This window comes from Hyperoodon ampullatus, assembly GCF_949752795.1.
Source record: "Hyperoodon ampullatus genome assembly, chromosome: 15".
In the NCBI taxonomy this organism is placed as follows: Eukaryota; Metazoa; Chordata; class Mammalia; order Artiodactyla; family Ziphiidae; genus Hyperoodon; species Hyperoodon ampullatus.
Genome location: NC_136928.1, coordinates 57,435,553 through 57,452,967, shown reverse-complemented (window position 1 = coordinate 57,452,967; position 17,415 = coordinate 57,435,553). Strand labels below are relative to the sequence as shown.

At 36.1% G+C, this 17,415-nt stretch overlaps 1 protein-coding gene across 3 annotated transcripts in view; it reads right to left on the bottom strand.

Annotated features, from left to right (window-relative positions):
- Positions 1-17,415, bottom strand: part of MAP4K3 (mitogen-activated protein kinase kinase kinase kinase 3) — a gene marked incomplete at its 3' end in the record, with an annotated part of 191,680 nt that overhangs the window by 69,133 nt on the left and 105,132 nt on the right. For all 3 annotated transcript variants that reach the window (XM_079721504.1, XM_079721506.1, XM_079721505.1), the window contains exons 4-8: positions 15,651-15,715; positions 5,893-5,948; positions 5,256-5,303; positions 2,192-2,234; positions 593-665 (exon numbers count right to left, since the gene is read on the bottom strand). In XM_079721504.1, coding sequence (XP_079577630.1) covers positions 593-665; positions 2,192-2,234; positions 5,256-5,303; positions 5,893-5,948; positions 15,651-15,715 — 285 coding nt within the window. The remainder of the gene's footprint in view (positions 1-592; positions 666-2,191; positions 2,235-5,255; positions 5,304-5,892; positions 5,949-15,650; positions 15,716-17,415) is intronic.

The following is a 17,415-nucleotide window of genomic DNA, read 5'->3' as shown; positions in this document are numbered from 1 at the left end:
ACAACGAAGAGTAGCCCCCACTCGCAGCAACTAGAGAAAGCCTGTGTGCAGCAACGAAGACCCAACACAGCCAAAAATAAATAAATAAATAAAATTAATTTAAAAAAAATAAAGTTAATGAGGCAGACAGAGGCCAGACACTGGAAGACTCCAAATGCCAAGAAATATGTACTTGATCTTGTGTGCAACCAAGATATGTCAAAAAGTTTTGAGCTAGGGAATACTGTGAATAAGATAATGTTGAAAAATTCGTCAGAATACAGACTAATCTGTGAAAATACATGTAATATGTGTAGGACCAAGAGTTGGGTTTTTTTTTGGGCAAAACTGGAACTATATCAAGGTTTCTAAAAGTATATCAATCTTTAAAGCCCTTTCCACATAATAAAAAATAGTATGGTAGAATATTCTATGGCTATGTATTGTAATTCATCCAAAAGTGTATATGCCTAAATTACTTAGCCTGTTGCTGACCTCCTTAATCTGTTTTAGTCCTAATAATTTTGACCATTCAGTCTATTTTTTTAATAAACGCTGCATACAATAATGATAGAAAAACAAAAAGTTAAATTATCAATTAAAATACAATTACCAATATGGTGTACCAATGAAAGACTTCCGTTTAGCAATTGTAGCTGTTATCTGAGCAGACACTCCAAAATCAGCTATTAAAAAAAGAGACACGTTTAGAAAATAAAATAAAGTAAAATTATTTAAAAGTAACATGAGAAATTTTTAATAATTATTTCCATTAAATTAATTTCACAGAAATGAGATATTCTCAAACATCACATTAAAATTTGTAACTCTAATGGACTAGCATTAAAATATCACAAAATAGTGCGTATGACAGCTAAATGGATTCCCATACATCCCCACACGAATCAAATGACAACAAAAGTCAAGATCAAATAATTTTGATGAGAAAGAGACAACTGAGAGAATCTAACCTGCCAGATTTAATGTTATAATTTCTAATTCCCAGGACCTGAAATTCAAGGAAAATCACTGGAAGGGACCTTAAGTAGGAATACATTGCATTCACTTCCTGCCATACACATAACAACTGACATTAAAAAAAACAAAATCTCTATTGGTAAATCTATCTACCGTGAAAAGACAAACAAAATATTCCCAAAAATCTTACCTTAGCAATATATTCTAATACCAATAACAATCACTGTCAAGAAATTTATTTTTATGTCAGTTTATTTTTATGTTGCTATTTTTTAAGTATATTGAGTTCTAATATTTTCTAGTTTTTTAATGATGATTTCTAAATCTTTATAAACTAAGACATATTATATATAGGATGTCTTTGAGTAAGGCACATAATATTGACACAAATTTTAAATTGCAGATGGAAACTGTTCACTAAGCCATCAATAGTTAGATAACTGCTTTTCTCATATTTAGAGGTAGCTTAGGAAAATTTTATTATATGTAAATTATGATACTTTTAAATCTGATTAGTCTCTATTATAGGCTATAGGTCAAAATAGTTTAATCATATTTTTAGAAGATAAATATTTGCTTGAATTTTGATTTTATAGTGATATGTAGTTCAAAATAATTGTTTCATATTTGTTATTAAATACTTCATTTAATACCTAACAGACATAACTTTGTTTATAAAGTTACTATACTGTACATGTTTCCTGTCTTAAACTTTCAGATTAAGTTATTATTTAGGTATTGAACTGTTTTAATAACTTGACAATCAAAAGTTACAGTTTCAAATAAAGCACGATTCAGCATCTAAATTACATTCTTATATAACTAATACAGTGTTTTATTTTAAAAGCTTGTATAAGCAGGTAGGATTTTTTGCATTATTGAGTTTTTGGCTTTTGTTTGTTTGTCTTATTTTTTGGTCACAAGGTAATCTCGTATAGATTTCTTACTAGAAGTCCCACTTCTAGGGTTAGAGGTGAAAGAATTTTTTAGGGATATTATTTCACTGTATCTTTATAATGAATCTGTCCCATGTGAAGGATAGACTTTATCCCCACTTAAGAGAAGAAGAAATAGATACAGAGAGATTACATATGTCATGTCCTGCAGTGAGATTTCCACCTAAAGATATATAGATGCTGCTGAGGGAGGGGAAACCTAGCCCTATAGAGGAAAACATAAACTTACTATGTTTTGGAATAAATTTGTGCAAGTGACGAAATTCAAATTTACTTACCTAATTTCACATGACCATTATCCGTTAATAGAATGTTAGCTCCCTTCAAAGTGAGAACATTTTAGTTAAAGTAGGAAACATTTTATCAGAAAGCACATATAAAAGTTTAAACATATATATTTAAAATAATCACAAGTGGCAGGCTTAACCCTAGAAATACTAACGATTTATAGTAGGCCCAATTAAAATGTTAAACCATTACATTCATAGGAAAATTTACTGTCCACTTTTTAGGCAATTTGACTATCCCTACAAAATGTTCTGCCTTGCAAAAAGCTGCTATTAAAATAATATGAATGTTATTATGAAAGTGACATATTAGTTTTAATCTGAATGCTATTTTCTTACTGATCAAGTGCTGTCACTATACTAAACTGTTACCTTACAATGGCATTATTCAGTTCCTTGAATTACATGTTAAACTTCATTGCCGTTTCCTGTCCAAAACCACCAAAACACATCTCCCTTTCTAGGTACTTAACATCAGTTGAACCGATGCTAATGTGTAAGACTGAACCTGACTACTTAGTCTGTGGGGCTGTCCATCCTAATGTGTCTCTGCCCAGAGTTTGGGGCCATTCAGTACATAAACAACTAGGCACAGTCCCACAGAATTAAAATGTCACCCGTTTGCATGACCTAGCAGCATTTTTATCCACTTTAGCTTCTTGACCTAAGCTCAAAGAAGAAGGTGATAATAACGACTTCATCTTCAAAAAACTGAGAGCTTTTGGAGGAGGTAGAAATACTGCCTCTCAAAGGTACTACAGGCTCCCCACCCCTGCCCCGCCTTTGGGCAACTTTTAAATGAGGAAGCAAAAGTAATCCGCTATGGTTCAGGATGCAATCAATTTTGTAAATATAAGTTCGGGGTAACAAATACTAGGAAACCCCTTCCAGCCCCCAAAAGAGGAAGAAATAACCCAAACCTGCACCCCTTGATATTACTGCAACTCTAAGGAGTAATGGGAGAAATGAGAAAAAGGAAAAAGAAACTAGAATAGGGATTTCAACTTGAATTAGGCCCTAGCTATCTAGACTTCTGCCAGAGTCTTCAGTTTGGTCTTTCTCCAGCTCCAGATTAATTTTTCTAAATTACAGTTTACATCATGTCACCTGCACTTATGATGCATTCTTCCATCCATCCATCTAGGTGTCCATTCATCCCTCTCTGACAGACTACTAGTAACCAGATGCTACTTCAAGCTCTGGGGTTATAGTAATGAAAAAGTTCCAGCTCTCAAGGAGTTTACATCTAAGCAGGAGAGAAAGAAAATCTAAAAACGAACACACACACACACACACACACACACACACACACACACAGATGAATGAATGAATGAACCAATAAATGATTCAAAGCCAGGTAGAGATAAGCACTCTGAAGATAAAGCAGGAAGGGAAGGCCTCCCTAAGGCAGGGATATTTAAGCAGAGATCTAGTTGAAGAGAGGGTGCAGAGTCATGCCAAAATCTAGAAGAACATTCCAGAAAGAGGTAACAGCAAATACAAAGTCCTGGAACCAGAATGAACTCAACATATTCCAGGAACTCCAAGTTTAGTGTGCCTAGAACAGAATGAGTACAACGAAGAAGAGTATGAGATGAGGTCGGAGAGGAAAGCAGGGGCCAGATCATGCATAACCTTAATGGCCACAGTAAAAACATCTGAATACTGTACTGAGTATGATGGGAAGCCAACGGTGGTTTATAAGCAGGAGAGTGACAAGATCTGATTTACAAAGGTCACTTTGGTGTGAGGTAGAGAACTGACTGTAGGATCACTCAAGAATGGGAGCAGGGATACCAGTTAGAAGGCTATTCCAGAAGTCCAGGTGAGATATAATATAATGGTGGCTTAGACAGGGTAGAAATAGTGGTGATGGCTAGAATCTATCCAATTAGGCCCAAACTCTGAAGTCCAGCACACGAGTTCTTGCATAATGGAGCACCAAACCTCCTGGCCAACACTATCTCCTCTCTCCTACATTCTCTTCTCTTCAATTATATGGTGCAGCCTTTATACCCCCTAAAATGACCCCACACTTTCTGACCTCCGTATCTTTGCTCACACTGTTCCTTCTGCTTAGAAGGCACTCCAACTTCCATTTCTGACAAAAATCTATCAATCCTTCTAGATCATTTAAGTGCCAATGACACAGAATCTTTCTTGATACATTTATCTTCTTAGGATCTCTCCCACCTTTGAATCCAAGGCTCTTTGCTTATGTCTTTTAAGTGGTTTATGAACAATACTTAAAGTAGAGGATCTCAGCAGGTGATCTGAGAGTCCAGTGAAATTTCATGCAAAATTTGAAGGCATGTGCATAAGAGCATTTTTGGAGGAGAGAGTCCATGGCTTTCATCAGAGACTCAAAGAGCACATGATTCCCACACCCACATACCCCGCAAAAAAGAGTTAGAACCTTTATGTTAGAGAAAACAAAAGGGGGAAAGAAAAAGATGGAGGTAAGATGAATGAGGAAGAAGAAAAGAAAAGAAAAAATAAACGAACAGAGAAAATATCCAGGCTGGGAAGACGGCAGTATCTTTGGAAATAACCTCAGAGTCCTACGATAGGAGTGGTTTACCACGGCATGCCCCGTGTACCTGCTCTCCTCTGCCAGTTAAAGACCAGCAGAAAAGGTCAAGGCTTAGTTTATCCATTTTTATCCATTATTAATGACAGCTCCTTAAGATTGCCAAAGTTTACTACAATATTCAAAGCATGAAACTTCCTAAAGACTGTAACTTAATGGAAGCTATGGACCTAATTTACATTTTATAAATAACTAACTACAAATAAGCTAAAATGTGTTATTAAAACATGAATCCACAATTGTACACTTTAAAAGGGTGAATTTTATTGTATGTGAACTGTATCTCAATAGAGCTGCTACAAAAAAATGAATAAACCCTTCAAAGTATCACTCAATTTTATTATAGTAACATATTAAGACAACAAATTCATCAAATAGAATAACTGATATAATTTTGCTCAACAGTTTGGGGTCAGAATATTTAAAAATTAAGAGAGGGCCATTAGGTAAACATATGATATATACCTTTATATCCCTGTGCATTTTTCCTTTACTGTGAAGATAGTATAATCCCTGGAGTTTCAAGAAAAAAGAAAAATTAACAAGACTTTACTACAGAACACACTTTGGGATTTAAAGTCATCAATGAGTAGTATTCTGACTTATTTATTTACTCATTACAGAAAGCACTAGTGATAATCACTTTATTTTACCAGAGTATCCGAAAAGATAAAAGAACTGAGAAAATGAGAGGAAGAGCTCAGTTTGAACCACTAATTTTCCTGAGAGAAATAATTTTCACTAAACTCTGCAAATAGTTTGAAATAACGTTTTAAAAGTAAATATCCAATTAGTATCAGAATGAGTTTCAATCCCATAAGAATGCTTAATTTTCAAGCCTTTCTTTGGTATTAAGAGGAATATAAAAATAAATAACAAGTCCATAGTGCTTAAATTTTAGGAGGTACATTATGACACTGAAGCTTTAACGTGTTTATTTGCAAATATAATTTGAGTTTACTACACAACTTTGAAATGTATTAAATTCAAGAGTTTACCAAACTAGAATATTTAAATCCTTACTCTGCTTAACAGGTAATGCACAATAATTAAACATTTAGTTTAATAAAGAACATTACTTTTTAATTAACATTGAATTTACCTGTAGTGTTTCTCTGCTAACATATGCAATTTGCAGTTCTGACAGAGGTCCCGTTACTATAAGAGGAGAAAATTAATGTTAATAAAATTAGTCAAATATGTTTTTCAATAAGAAACAAAGTTTACAAGTTCCACTAAGCAATAGACTTAATATACTTAAATTCTACTAAAAAGTAAGCTCCATGAGGGCAGGAATTTTTAAAAATCTGATTTGTTCATTGTATCCCCAGTGTTTAGAACAGTGCCTGGCATGGAAAAGCTACTCAGTAAATGTTTGTGGAATGAATAAAACATTGAAATAGTCACTGAAATTAATTACATTTTCATTTTTACACCTGATTACCTCTTAAATGTTAAAAGAAAGAAAGCATGGCCAAGACATTTAGCTAGTTTTTATTAAAGCTTTTTAAAAAAACTGACATGTAACATGTATTATTGACAAGGTTAAAAATCAATACTTTTTCCCTAAAATTATTAGCTTTATAGATATAAAATTAATACATGTTCAATATAAAAAATTCCAATCAACAGAGACAGGTTTTTTCCTTATCTAAACCAGTATTACTCAATAATAAACAATACCAATAGTTTGGCCTATAGTCTACCAGATGACTTAATGCATAGATGTTTTATATAGTACAGGTATGTAGTGCACAAACACATAAACATAAATGGAATCATATCACACATACAATTCTGAAACTTGCCTTTTCATTTATCATGGACATCTTTCCATATCAATATACATAGCTTAATCATATAATATTTGAATATTTCCTTTGGGCACATCTTTCGACTATGAAAAACATTTAAATAGTTTTCTCTTTCTCACTATTAAATCACTTTAGAATAAAGAAGTAAGTTAGGAGGGAAAAACTATTCTAGAAACTGAATCAAATTCCAACCATGAAATCACGTGCTAGACAGTGATCTCCCATTTACCTAAACTTAACAGCTTTGTAAAAATGCGTGGTTCAGAGTACTTGTATTTTACAATTGTGGAAGAGAGAAATCTGTTTCACTTAGATTCTTTTGGGGACAAGGCTAAGTTTAAATGAGGATAAACCATATAGTAACTAACTTCTGTGGCTTGTAAGCCTACTCTCATCCAGTAAGACAGGCCTTCTTGAGATGTGTGTTCCCACAATACAGCAAATAAGATAACCTGAAAACCCTGAAAGTAACACCAGGAAAAAGAATTTTAAATAATCTTTTAAATGCCTAGCTAAGCTCATAAACAGTAAGAGACTTGTCCAGAAGCCAAACGCAAAAACGAAAATGAAAAACAGAATGGTAAAAACGACAAATAGTCTAGTTGTCTCTTAGGGGAAGGCCAATCTTAGTAAGCTAGGGCTTTAGTTTTATCCCCTACATGGGCACAGAAGAAAAGGTTATAGCTCTGCAGAGGAAGAGTTAAAACAAACACCCACATAAAACCAGAATCCTCAAAAAATAGTGGACTAGCACCAGGAGATGACTAGGGATTTGTGTGTCACGGCCTGGGATGTGGACAAGAGAAAAAATGTTTCCTCTTAGAATTTAAAAGGCCTCTTCTTCACTCAGGTTTAGGGTTCAAATATATATAGAAAACAATGAGGTCACTGGGGTCCCAGGGAAAAAAAAATTCAACACTGTCGGAAGGACACACTCTCAAAAGCCATACAGAATTCCCCCTGAAGATGATCTCAAAATTATGAAACAAATGAGAAAAAAAAAATCACCATAAATGATATAACAGAATGCATAAAGTTGTTAAAGGACAATATTAAACAGAAAGAAAAATGTTCAGTGAAAAATAGAGACAAAAAATCTATTATGTTGGAACAACAAAAGGTTCTAATGTTAGTTCTCAAAGAAAAAGTAAACAAAAGGAGAGGAGAAGGAACTCATGAAAAAATGTAAAGTCAAAAGTTGCCCTGCTGCCCTCACCCTTGTGGTCAAAATATGTCCATGAATTCTCTAATACATCCCCCTCAAGAGCTGGAACTTAATTCCCTTCCTGAGTGTGGGCTGGACAGAAATGACTTGCTTCTAAAGAAAAAATTGTGGTGGTAGTAACAGAATGCAAATCCTGAGACTACATCATAAAAGGTTTTATGGCTTCCTCCTTGCTCTCTGGCATCATTTCCTCTGGGAGAAGCCAGCTGCCATCCTGTGAAGACACTCAAGCTGTCCTATAGCGAGATCCTTGTGGCAAGGAATTGAGACCTCCTGCCAAGAGCCATGTAAGTGAATCATCTTGAAAGCAAATCCTCCAACCTTAGTCAAGCCTTCAGATGACTATAGTTCCAGCCAAGAGCTTGACTGCACCCTCATGAGTGACCACGAGCTAGAATCATCCAGTTTTCAGACATTTGGTCCTGCCCCAAACCTCCCTAAGACTTTTGGTCCCAGCAAAAGGCTCTTGATATTTGTTCATATTTGGTCCTGCCCAAAATGTCCATAAGACATTGGGTCCGTGCCAAAAGATCCTTGATATCTGGTCCTGTCCAAAACCATGTGGCATGAACCAAATACGCTCATGGACATTCTGGACAGGACAAAATTTCAAGGATTTTTGGCATGGACCAAATGTCTTATGCATGTTTTGCCCTGTCCTGCAAGGGAAATCACCCAATTAAGCCATTCTTGAATTCTTGACCCTTAGTAACTGAGATAATAAATGTTTGTTTTAAGATGACAAATTTTAAGATCATTGTTATACAGCAATAGATAACTAATATAGTTCTCCTTTCAGGAGAGTTAAATTTAAAACAATTTGGAGTAAATGATGGAATTAAGGACATAAGAGAAAATATAAAATTTGGCTTAATGGTACTTTATAAATAAGTGGAAATAATTTTAGAAAGGAGGCTTTAATCAAAAAAATTTTGCATGATGGATCAAATTTGGTTTGTATACACCAGCAAAGAAACAAAAACCCACAAGCACTGTGGTAATTAGAAAAGTAGAACTTGTCTTTCACCAAATAAGGTAATCCAGGATATTTATTCTACTCCCCATAGAATGACAACATGATGAAATAGAGAGAGGAGAGGAGGAAAGAGACACGCACAGGGAGAAATGGAGGTATATGTTTTATATGGCGATGCAAGTAGACAGCAGTGTAGACTACAGCCAAAGAGGAGTATACGTTGCCATGAGGAGGTTATCTGGTAGAAACCTGGGTGCAATCAAAGGTGTGCATACAGAGAAAGACAGGGTTTGGGGCTGCATATAAGCCTGTATATTCTCAGCATGCATGTTTGAGAGCATCCAAGTTAATACGAAATTATTTCTTCCACTGACCCAGTTGCTATATAAACAAATCAGTACTAACAGATTCATATTACTATGTTACTTCCATCAGAGGGTTGAAATGGAATAACAATCATGACAACCTATCTCTGTAACTAAATTGGCTTTCTTGCTTCTTAATGAAGAAAACAGAATCAGACACCTAAGACCAATCATGTATATCTGATGGGATTACCAAACAATCTAAGACTAAAAAATAAGTATGCTTAAATAAACTAAAGATATAGAAGAAGGGATGAAAAATTACAAGGAAAGAATAAGACAAAAAATGGAAAGAGATGTGAAATAGAACCAAATAATTTCTAGAAATGAAAAATATGGTCACCAAATTAGGTGTACAATCAGTGAACTGGAAGATGGTTATGAGTACCCTCAGTGCTCTGAGGGATTAAAAAGTGGAAAAATGAAGCTCACTTTAAGAGACATGGAGAGCTAATGTACATCAAACTGAAATTCTAGAAGGAGAGATCAGAGAACCTGAAGGAGAAAATATTTGAAGGGATAATAATTGATCATTGTCAGACTTGATAAAAGAACTAAAATCTTGGACGTAAGCACTTCAAGTCCCAAGCAGGAAAAGTAAATCTACATTTAGATACTAGAAGCACCAGAAATAAAGAGAAAAATCTTAAAAGCAATTACAAAGAAAGGAAGATTACCTGTAAAGGATCAAGTCAGCAGAAGGTACCAACAACTACAGAAACTAGAAGACAATAGTGCAGCATCTTTGAAACGCTAACAAAAATACCTGTCAACGGAGAAAATGTGCCTATGTCCACTTAAACTATCATTTGAGAATGAGGATCAATGACTGAGAGTTTACCACTAGAGGCCTAGCTGAAAAAAACTTCAGGAAGAAGGAAATTAAATCAGTAAGTGTGGAAACAATAGTAGAGAAATCAGTCCAAATGAAGACAAAAAAAGGGGAAAATAGCTTTTTGAATTTATAACAAGCTTCCAGAAATACCATGTATGTTCTGCAATGCAAAATGATGACAAATATTTCTCAATTTTCACTAAATCTTTGAAATCAAAATGTCATTAATAAAAAGGAAAATTTTCTCAAATATGAAGAATAGCCACACACCTAAAAAAATATATTCTCAGAAAATAGTTTTTTTTCTTGCCTCCTTTGTCATAGATTAGTTGACCGTAGGTGTGTGGGTTCATCTCTGGGCTTTCTATCATGTTTCACTGATCTATATTTCTGTTTTTGTGCCAGTACCATACTATCTTGATTACTGTAGCTTTGTAGTATAGTCTGAAGTCAGGGAGTCTGATTCCTCCAGCTCCGTCTTTTTTTTTTTTTTTTTGAGGTACGCGGGCCTCTCACTGTTGTGGCTTCTCCCGTGGTTGAGCACAGGCTCCAGACGCGCAGGCTCAGCAGCCATGGCTCATGGGCCTAGCCGCTCTGCGGCACGTGGGATCTTCCCAAACCGTGGCATGAACCCGCGTCCCCTGCATCGGCAGGCGGACTCTCAACCACTGCGCCACCAGGGAAGCCCCAGTTCTGTTATTTTTTTCTCAAGATTGCTTTGGCTATTTGGGGTCTTTTGTGTCTCCATACAAATTTTAAGATTTTTTGTTCTAGTTCCATAAAAAATGCCATTGGTAATTTGATAGGGATTGCACTGAATCTGTAGACTGCTATGGGTAGTATAGTCATTTTCACAATATTGATTCTTCCAATCCAAGAACATGGTATATCTCTGCATCTGTTTGTGTTATTTTTGATTTCTTTCATCAGTGTCTTAAGTTTTCTGAGTACAGGTCTTTTACCTCCTTAGGTAGGTTTATTCCTAGGTATTTTATTCTTTTTGCTGCAGTGGTCAATGGGATTGTTTCCTAAATTTCTCTTTCTGATCTTTCGTTGTTAGTGTACAGGAATGCAAGAGATTTCTGTGCATTAATTTTGTATCCTGTAACTTTACCAAAATCATTCATTAGCTCTAGTAGTTTTCTGGTGTCATCTTTAGCATTTTCTATGTATAGTACCATGTCATCTGCAAACAGTGACAGTTTTACTTCTTTTCCAAGTCGAATTCCTTTTATTTTTCTTCTGATTACTGTGGCTAGGACTTCCAAAACTGCTGAATAAGAGTGGTGAGAGTGGACATTCCTGTCTTGTTCCTGATTTTAAAGTAAATGCTTTCAGTTTTTCACCACTGAGAATGATGTTTGTTGTGGGTCTGTCATATATGGCCTTTGTTATGTTGAGGTAGGTTCCCTCTATGCCCATTTTCTGGAGAGTTTTTTTTTTTTTTAAATAAATTCACTTATTTATTTGTTTTTGGCTGCACTGGGTCTTCACTGCTGCACGTGGGCTTTCTCTAGTTGTGGTGAGCCAGGGCTACTCTTTGCTGTGGTGTGCGGGCTTCTTGTTGTGGTGGCTTCTCTTGTTGTGGAGCACGGGCTCTAGGTGCGTGGGCTTCAGTAGTTGTGGTACGTGGGCTTCAGTACTTGTGGTGCGCAGGCTCAGTAGTTATGGCACACGGGCTTAGTTGCTCCATGGCATGTGGGATCTTCCTGGACCAGGGCTCAAACCCGTGTCCCCTGCATTGGCAGGCAGATTCTTAACCACTGAGCCACCAGGGAAGCCCTCTGGAGAGTTTTAATCATAAATGTGTGTAAAATTTTGTCAAAAGTTTTTTCTGCATCTATTGAGATGATCAGATGGTTTTTATTCTTCAATCTGTTAATGTGGTGTATCACATTGACTGATTTGTGTATACTGAAGAAACCTTGCATCCCTGGGATAAATCCCACTTGATCATGGTGTATGATCCTTTTAATGTGTTGTTGGATTTTGTTTGCTAGTACTTTGTTGAGGATTTTTGCATCTATATTCATCAGTGATACTGGTCTGTAATTTGCTCTTTTTTGTAGTATCTTCGTCTGGTTTTAGTATCAGAGTGATGGTGGCCTTGTAGAATGAGTTTGGGAGTGTTCGTCCTCTGCAATATTTTGAAAGAGTCTGAGGAGGATGGGTGTTAGCTCTTCTCTACATGTTTGACAGAATTCACCTCTGAAACCATCTGGTCCTGGACTTTTGTTTCTTGGAAGATTTTTAATCACAGTTTCAATTTCAGTGCTTGTGACTGGTCTGTTTATATTTTCTATTTCTTCCTGGTTCAGTTTTGGAAGGTTGTGCTTTTCTAAGAATTTGTCCCTTTCTTCCAGGTTGTCCATTTTATTGGCATAGAGTTGCTTGTAATAGTCTCTTAACGATGCTTTGTATTTCTACGGGGTCTGTTGTAACTTCTCCTTTTTCATTTCTAATTTTATTGATTTGAGTCCTCTCCCTCTTTTTCTTGATGAGTCTGGCTAAAGGTTTATCAATTTTGATTATCTTCTCAAAGAACCAGGTTTTAGTTTCATTGATCTTTGCTACTGTTTTGTTTCTATTTCATTTATTTCTACTCTGATCTTTATGATTTCTTTCCTTCTACTAACTTTGGGTTTTGTTTGTTCTTCTTTCTCTAGTTCCTTTAGGTGTAAGGTTAGACTGTTTGAGATTTTTCTTTTTTCTTGAGGTGGATTGTACTGCTATAAATTTCCCTCTTAGAACTGCTTTTGCTGCATCCCATAGGTTTTGGATCATCATATTTTCATTGTCATTTGTCTCTAGGTATTTTTTGATTTCCTCTTTGATTTCTTCAGTGATTTCCTGGTTATTTAGTAGTATATTATTTAGCCTCCATGTGTTTATGTTTTTTATGTTTTTTTTCCCTGTAATTGATTTTTAATCTCATAGTGTTGTGGTCGGAAAAGATGCTTGATATGATTTCAATTTTTTAAAATTTACCGAGGCTGGATTTGTGACCCAAGATGTGATCTATCTTGGAGAATGTTCCATGTGCACTTGAGAAGAAAGTGTGATCTGCTGTTTTGGGATGGAATGTCCTATAAATATCAATTAAATCTATGTGGTCTACTGTGTCATTTAAAGCTTTTGTTTCCCTATTAATTTTCTGTCTGGATGATCTGTCCATTGGTGTGAGGTGTTAAGAACTCCACTATTACTGTGTTACTGTCAATTTCCTCTTTTATAGCTGTTAGCATTTGCCTTATGTACTGAGGTGCTCCTATTTTGGGTGCACATATATTTATAATTGTTGCATCTTCTTCTTGGATTGATCCCTTGGTCATTATGGAGTGTCCTTCCTTGTCTCTTGTAACATTCTCTATTTTAAAGTCTATTTCATCTGATATGAGTATTGCTACTCTAGCTTTCTTTTGATTTCCACTTGCATGGAATATGTTTTTCCATCCCCTCACTTTCAGTCTGTATGTGTCCCTAAGTCTTTAGTGGGTCTCTTTTAGACAGCATATATACAGGTCTTGTTTTTATATCCATTCAGCGAGCCTGTGTCTTTTGGTTGGAGCATTTAATCCATTCACATTTAAGGTAATTATCAATATGTATGTTCCTATTACCTTTTTCTTAATTGTTTTTGTAGGTCCTTTTCTTCTCTTGTGTTTCCCACTTAGAGAAGTTCCTTTAGGATTTCATGTAGAGCTGGTTTGGTGGTGCTGAATTCTCTTAGCTTTTTCTTGTTTGTAAAGCTTCTGATTTCTCTGTCAAATCTGAATGAGAACCTTGCTGGGTAGAGTATTCTTGTTTGTAGGTTCTTCACTTTTATCACTTTAAATATATCGTGCCATTCCCTCTGGCTTGTAGAGTTTCTGCTGAGAAATCAGCTGTTAACCTTATGGGAGTTCCCTTGTATGTTATTTGTTGTTTTTCCCTTGTTGCTTTTAATAATTTTTGTCAGTTTGATTACAATGTGTCTCTGTGTGCTTCTCCTTGGGCTTATCCTGTCTGGGACTCTCTGAGCTTCCTGGGCTTGGGTGGCTATTTCCTTTCCCATGAGAAGTTTCTGACTATAACCTTTTGAAATATTTTCTCAGGTCCTTTCTCTCTCTCTTCTCCTTCTGGGGCCCCTATAATGTGATTGTTGGTGCATTTAATGTTGTCCCAGAGGTCTCTTAGGCTGTCTTCATTTCTTATCATTCTTTTTTCTTTATTCTGTTCCACGGTAGTGATTTCCACCATTCTGTCTTCCAGGTCACTTATCCGTTCTTCAGCCTGAGTTATTCTGCTACTGATTTCTTCTAGTGTATTTTTCATTTCAGTTATTTTATTGTTCATTTCTGTCTGTTGGTTCTTTAATTCTTCTAGGGTTTGTTAAACATTTCTTGCATCTTCTCGATCTTTGTCCATTCTTTTTCTGAGGTCCTGGATCATCGTCACTGTCATTATTCTGAATTCTTTTTCTGGAAGGTTGACTATCTCCACTTCATTTAATTGTTTTTCTGGGGTTTTATACTGTTCCTTCATCTTGGACATAGTCCTCTGCCTTTTAATTTTGTCTGTCTTTCTGTGATTGTGGTTTTTGTTCTGCAGGCTGCAGGACTGTAGTTCTTCTTGCTTCTGCTGTCTGCCCTTCACTTTTTTTTTAAATACATTTGAAACATTGTTTTATTTTTTTTATTGATTGATTGATTGATTGATTGCCTGTGTTGGGTCTTTGTTGCTGTGTGTGGGCTTTCTCTAGTTGTGGCGAGCGGGGCTTACCCTTTGTTGTGGTGCACGGGCTTCACAGTGCAGTGGTTTACCTTGTTGCAGAGCATGGGCTCTACAAATGTGGGCTTCAATAGTTGTGGCACGTGGGCTCAGTAGTTGTGGCAGCTGGGCTTAGGTGATCTGCAGCGTGTGGGATCTTCCCAGACCAGGGCTCAAACCCATGTCCACTGCAATGGCAGGTTGATTCTTAACCACTGTGCCACCAGGGAAGTCTCAGAAATAACTTTTCATGAAGCAGAAATGTTCCCATGTTTTTCCTTCTGGCTTTCTTTTGGCCATGTGGCCTGGCATGCAGTATCCTAGTTCCCCAACCACGGATCCAACCTGTGCCCCTTGCAGTGGAAGTGTGGAGTCTTAACCACTGGACCACCAGGGAAGTCCCTCCTTCCGGCTTTCAAGGCTCTCTAGATCTGACCACACTCTCCAAATACACCCCAGACAGACCAGTGAGAGTGATCTAACATGTCACACCTTCCCATCACTGTGCTGCTGTTTCAACTCCTGGAGTATACTTGTGTCTCTTCTTTGTATCCATGGTTTACCTATCTTTTAAAGACCAATTTAAAGCCCACTTTCTTCATTAAGCCTTCTAAAACAGTTCCAGAAAATCTATCCTTTCCTGTTTCCTATTCCAACTGAACTAACTATATATAATATGCCTTCTTTAGAATTAGCAAATAATTCAACTGCGTGTAATTTCTCAACTTATAAAGTGAATGCTCCTTTCGTCTGTATATATCTTAAATTTCCTTATGTATCCAAATAGCATAATGATAAAACACACTTTTCTCAAAACAACATTAATGTTTAACATAGTAAATAACTATATTTTAAGAAATTCTACTTAATCTCTTTCACATATACTTTGGTCTTACCATGATAAATATCCTGTAAAGAACCACCTCCACAAAACTCCATGCAAATCCAAAGTTTATCTCGCCTATAAAAAGAAAATATGCATTATCACATTTTCATCATTAAAGTTATTTGAAGTAACAAGTATTTTAAGGTCGTATGCCAATACCTTGAAAAACCACATAAATGCAATGTGCTAAGAGAAAAGCTAATATCTATGAGTAAACGAATTACTTAACATAATGTGTTATTATAACTCAACCCAAGGTTTTAATCCTTAAAATACACGATTTGTAGGATGTATAGATGTCATTTGGCACATCCAAATGAGAGAAAATGTCCCTTTAGTTAAAAAGTCCCCTCCCTCACAGTTTATCCATCTACCCTATGACTGCATTATAAAAGTTAAATGTTAATTAAAGGGTTCATACCAAAAATTACATAGAGAAGATTCATCAGAGAATAGCCAATACATCTCAAAGTATATCACTTTGGTAGCTCTTCTCATTGACAAAACAGACAAAATGTAAACTTTACCCTCATATCTAGACTCAACAAAGATCTTTCCAAAATAACCTTTGTTAAAAATTTATCACTCACTTGTCTTTAGTAGCATTTCTCTTTCACATTCACATTATAAGACAGCATAACCACATAGTCACAGGAGAAATAATTAGCAAAGCCATAATCGCTTATTCCTTTGTTGAATCATTCATTACTTCATCTCAAAATGTAACAGGAAATGTACTATTCTTGGGGGGCAGAGATGGAATAGAAAGTCTCTGAACTCAGCAAGCTCAGTCTAACACAGAAGAAAGATTCTGCCTTAATAATATGTTGGTGTCTCTTACCACTGCATTCACAGTGCCTAGAAGGATACCAGTAAATGAATATTTATTTCATAAATGAATGAATACATGAGTAATTGAAATAATAAACAAACAGATTAGATCCAGGGTCAGCAAATTATGGCCAGTGGGCCAAATCTAGCCTGTCGCCTGATTTTGTATAGCCCAGGGACTATGAATGGTTTTCATATTTTTATTTATTTATTTTTTTTGCGGTACCGGGCCTCCCACTGCCGCGGCCTCTCCCGTTGCAGAGCACAGGCTCCGGACGTGCAGGCTCAGTGGCCATGGCTCACGGGCCCAGCCACTCCGCGGCATGTGGGATCCTCCCGGACCGGGGCACAAACACTCGTCCCCCACGCCAGCAGGCAGACTGTCAACCACTGCGCCATCAGGGAAGCCCATGGTTTTCATATTTTTAAATGGTTAGGGAGGGTTTTCAAAAGAAGAATATTATTTCTTGACATGTGACAATTCTGTGAAATTCAAATTTTAGTGTCCATGTAAAGTTATATTGGAATACAGTCACACTCATTCATTTACATACTATCTATGTCTGTTTTTGTACTAAAACAGCAGAGGTGAGCAACTGTGACAGAGAGAAACATACAAAGTCCACAAAGCCTAAAATATTTACTATATGGTCATTTACAGAAAAGGTTTGCTGACCCTTGGACTGTATTATAGTTTGATTAATGTACAATCCAGGCATGTATAAAGTTCTGTGAGAACCCAGAGGTAAAAATAATTAGGAAAGTCAATGGAAATTTTAAGGAAAGAAATAACATTTGAGCTGGGTCTTGAAGTTAAAGTAGGAATTCACCACTAAGAGACAGGGAAAGGGCCTGTGCAAAAGAATGAAAATTTGATGCCACATTTTAGAGACTGTGGGTGATTTAGTGTGAGTTGAACTCAGGCTACCTGAAGAGAGAATGGC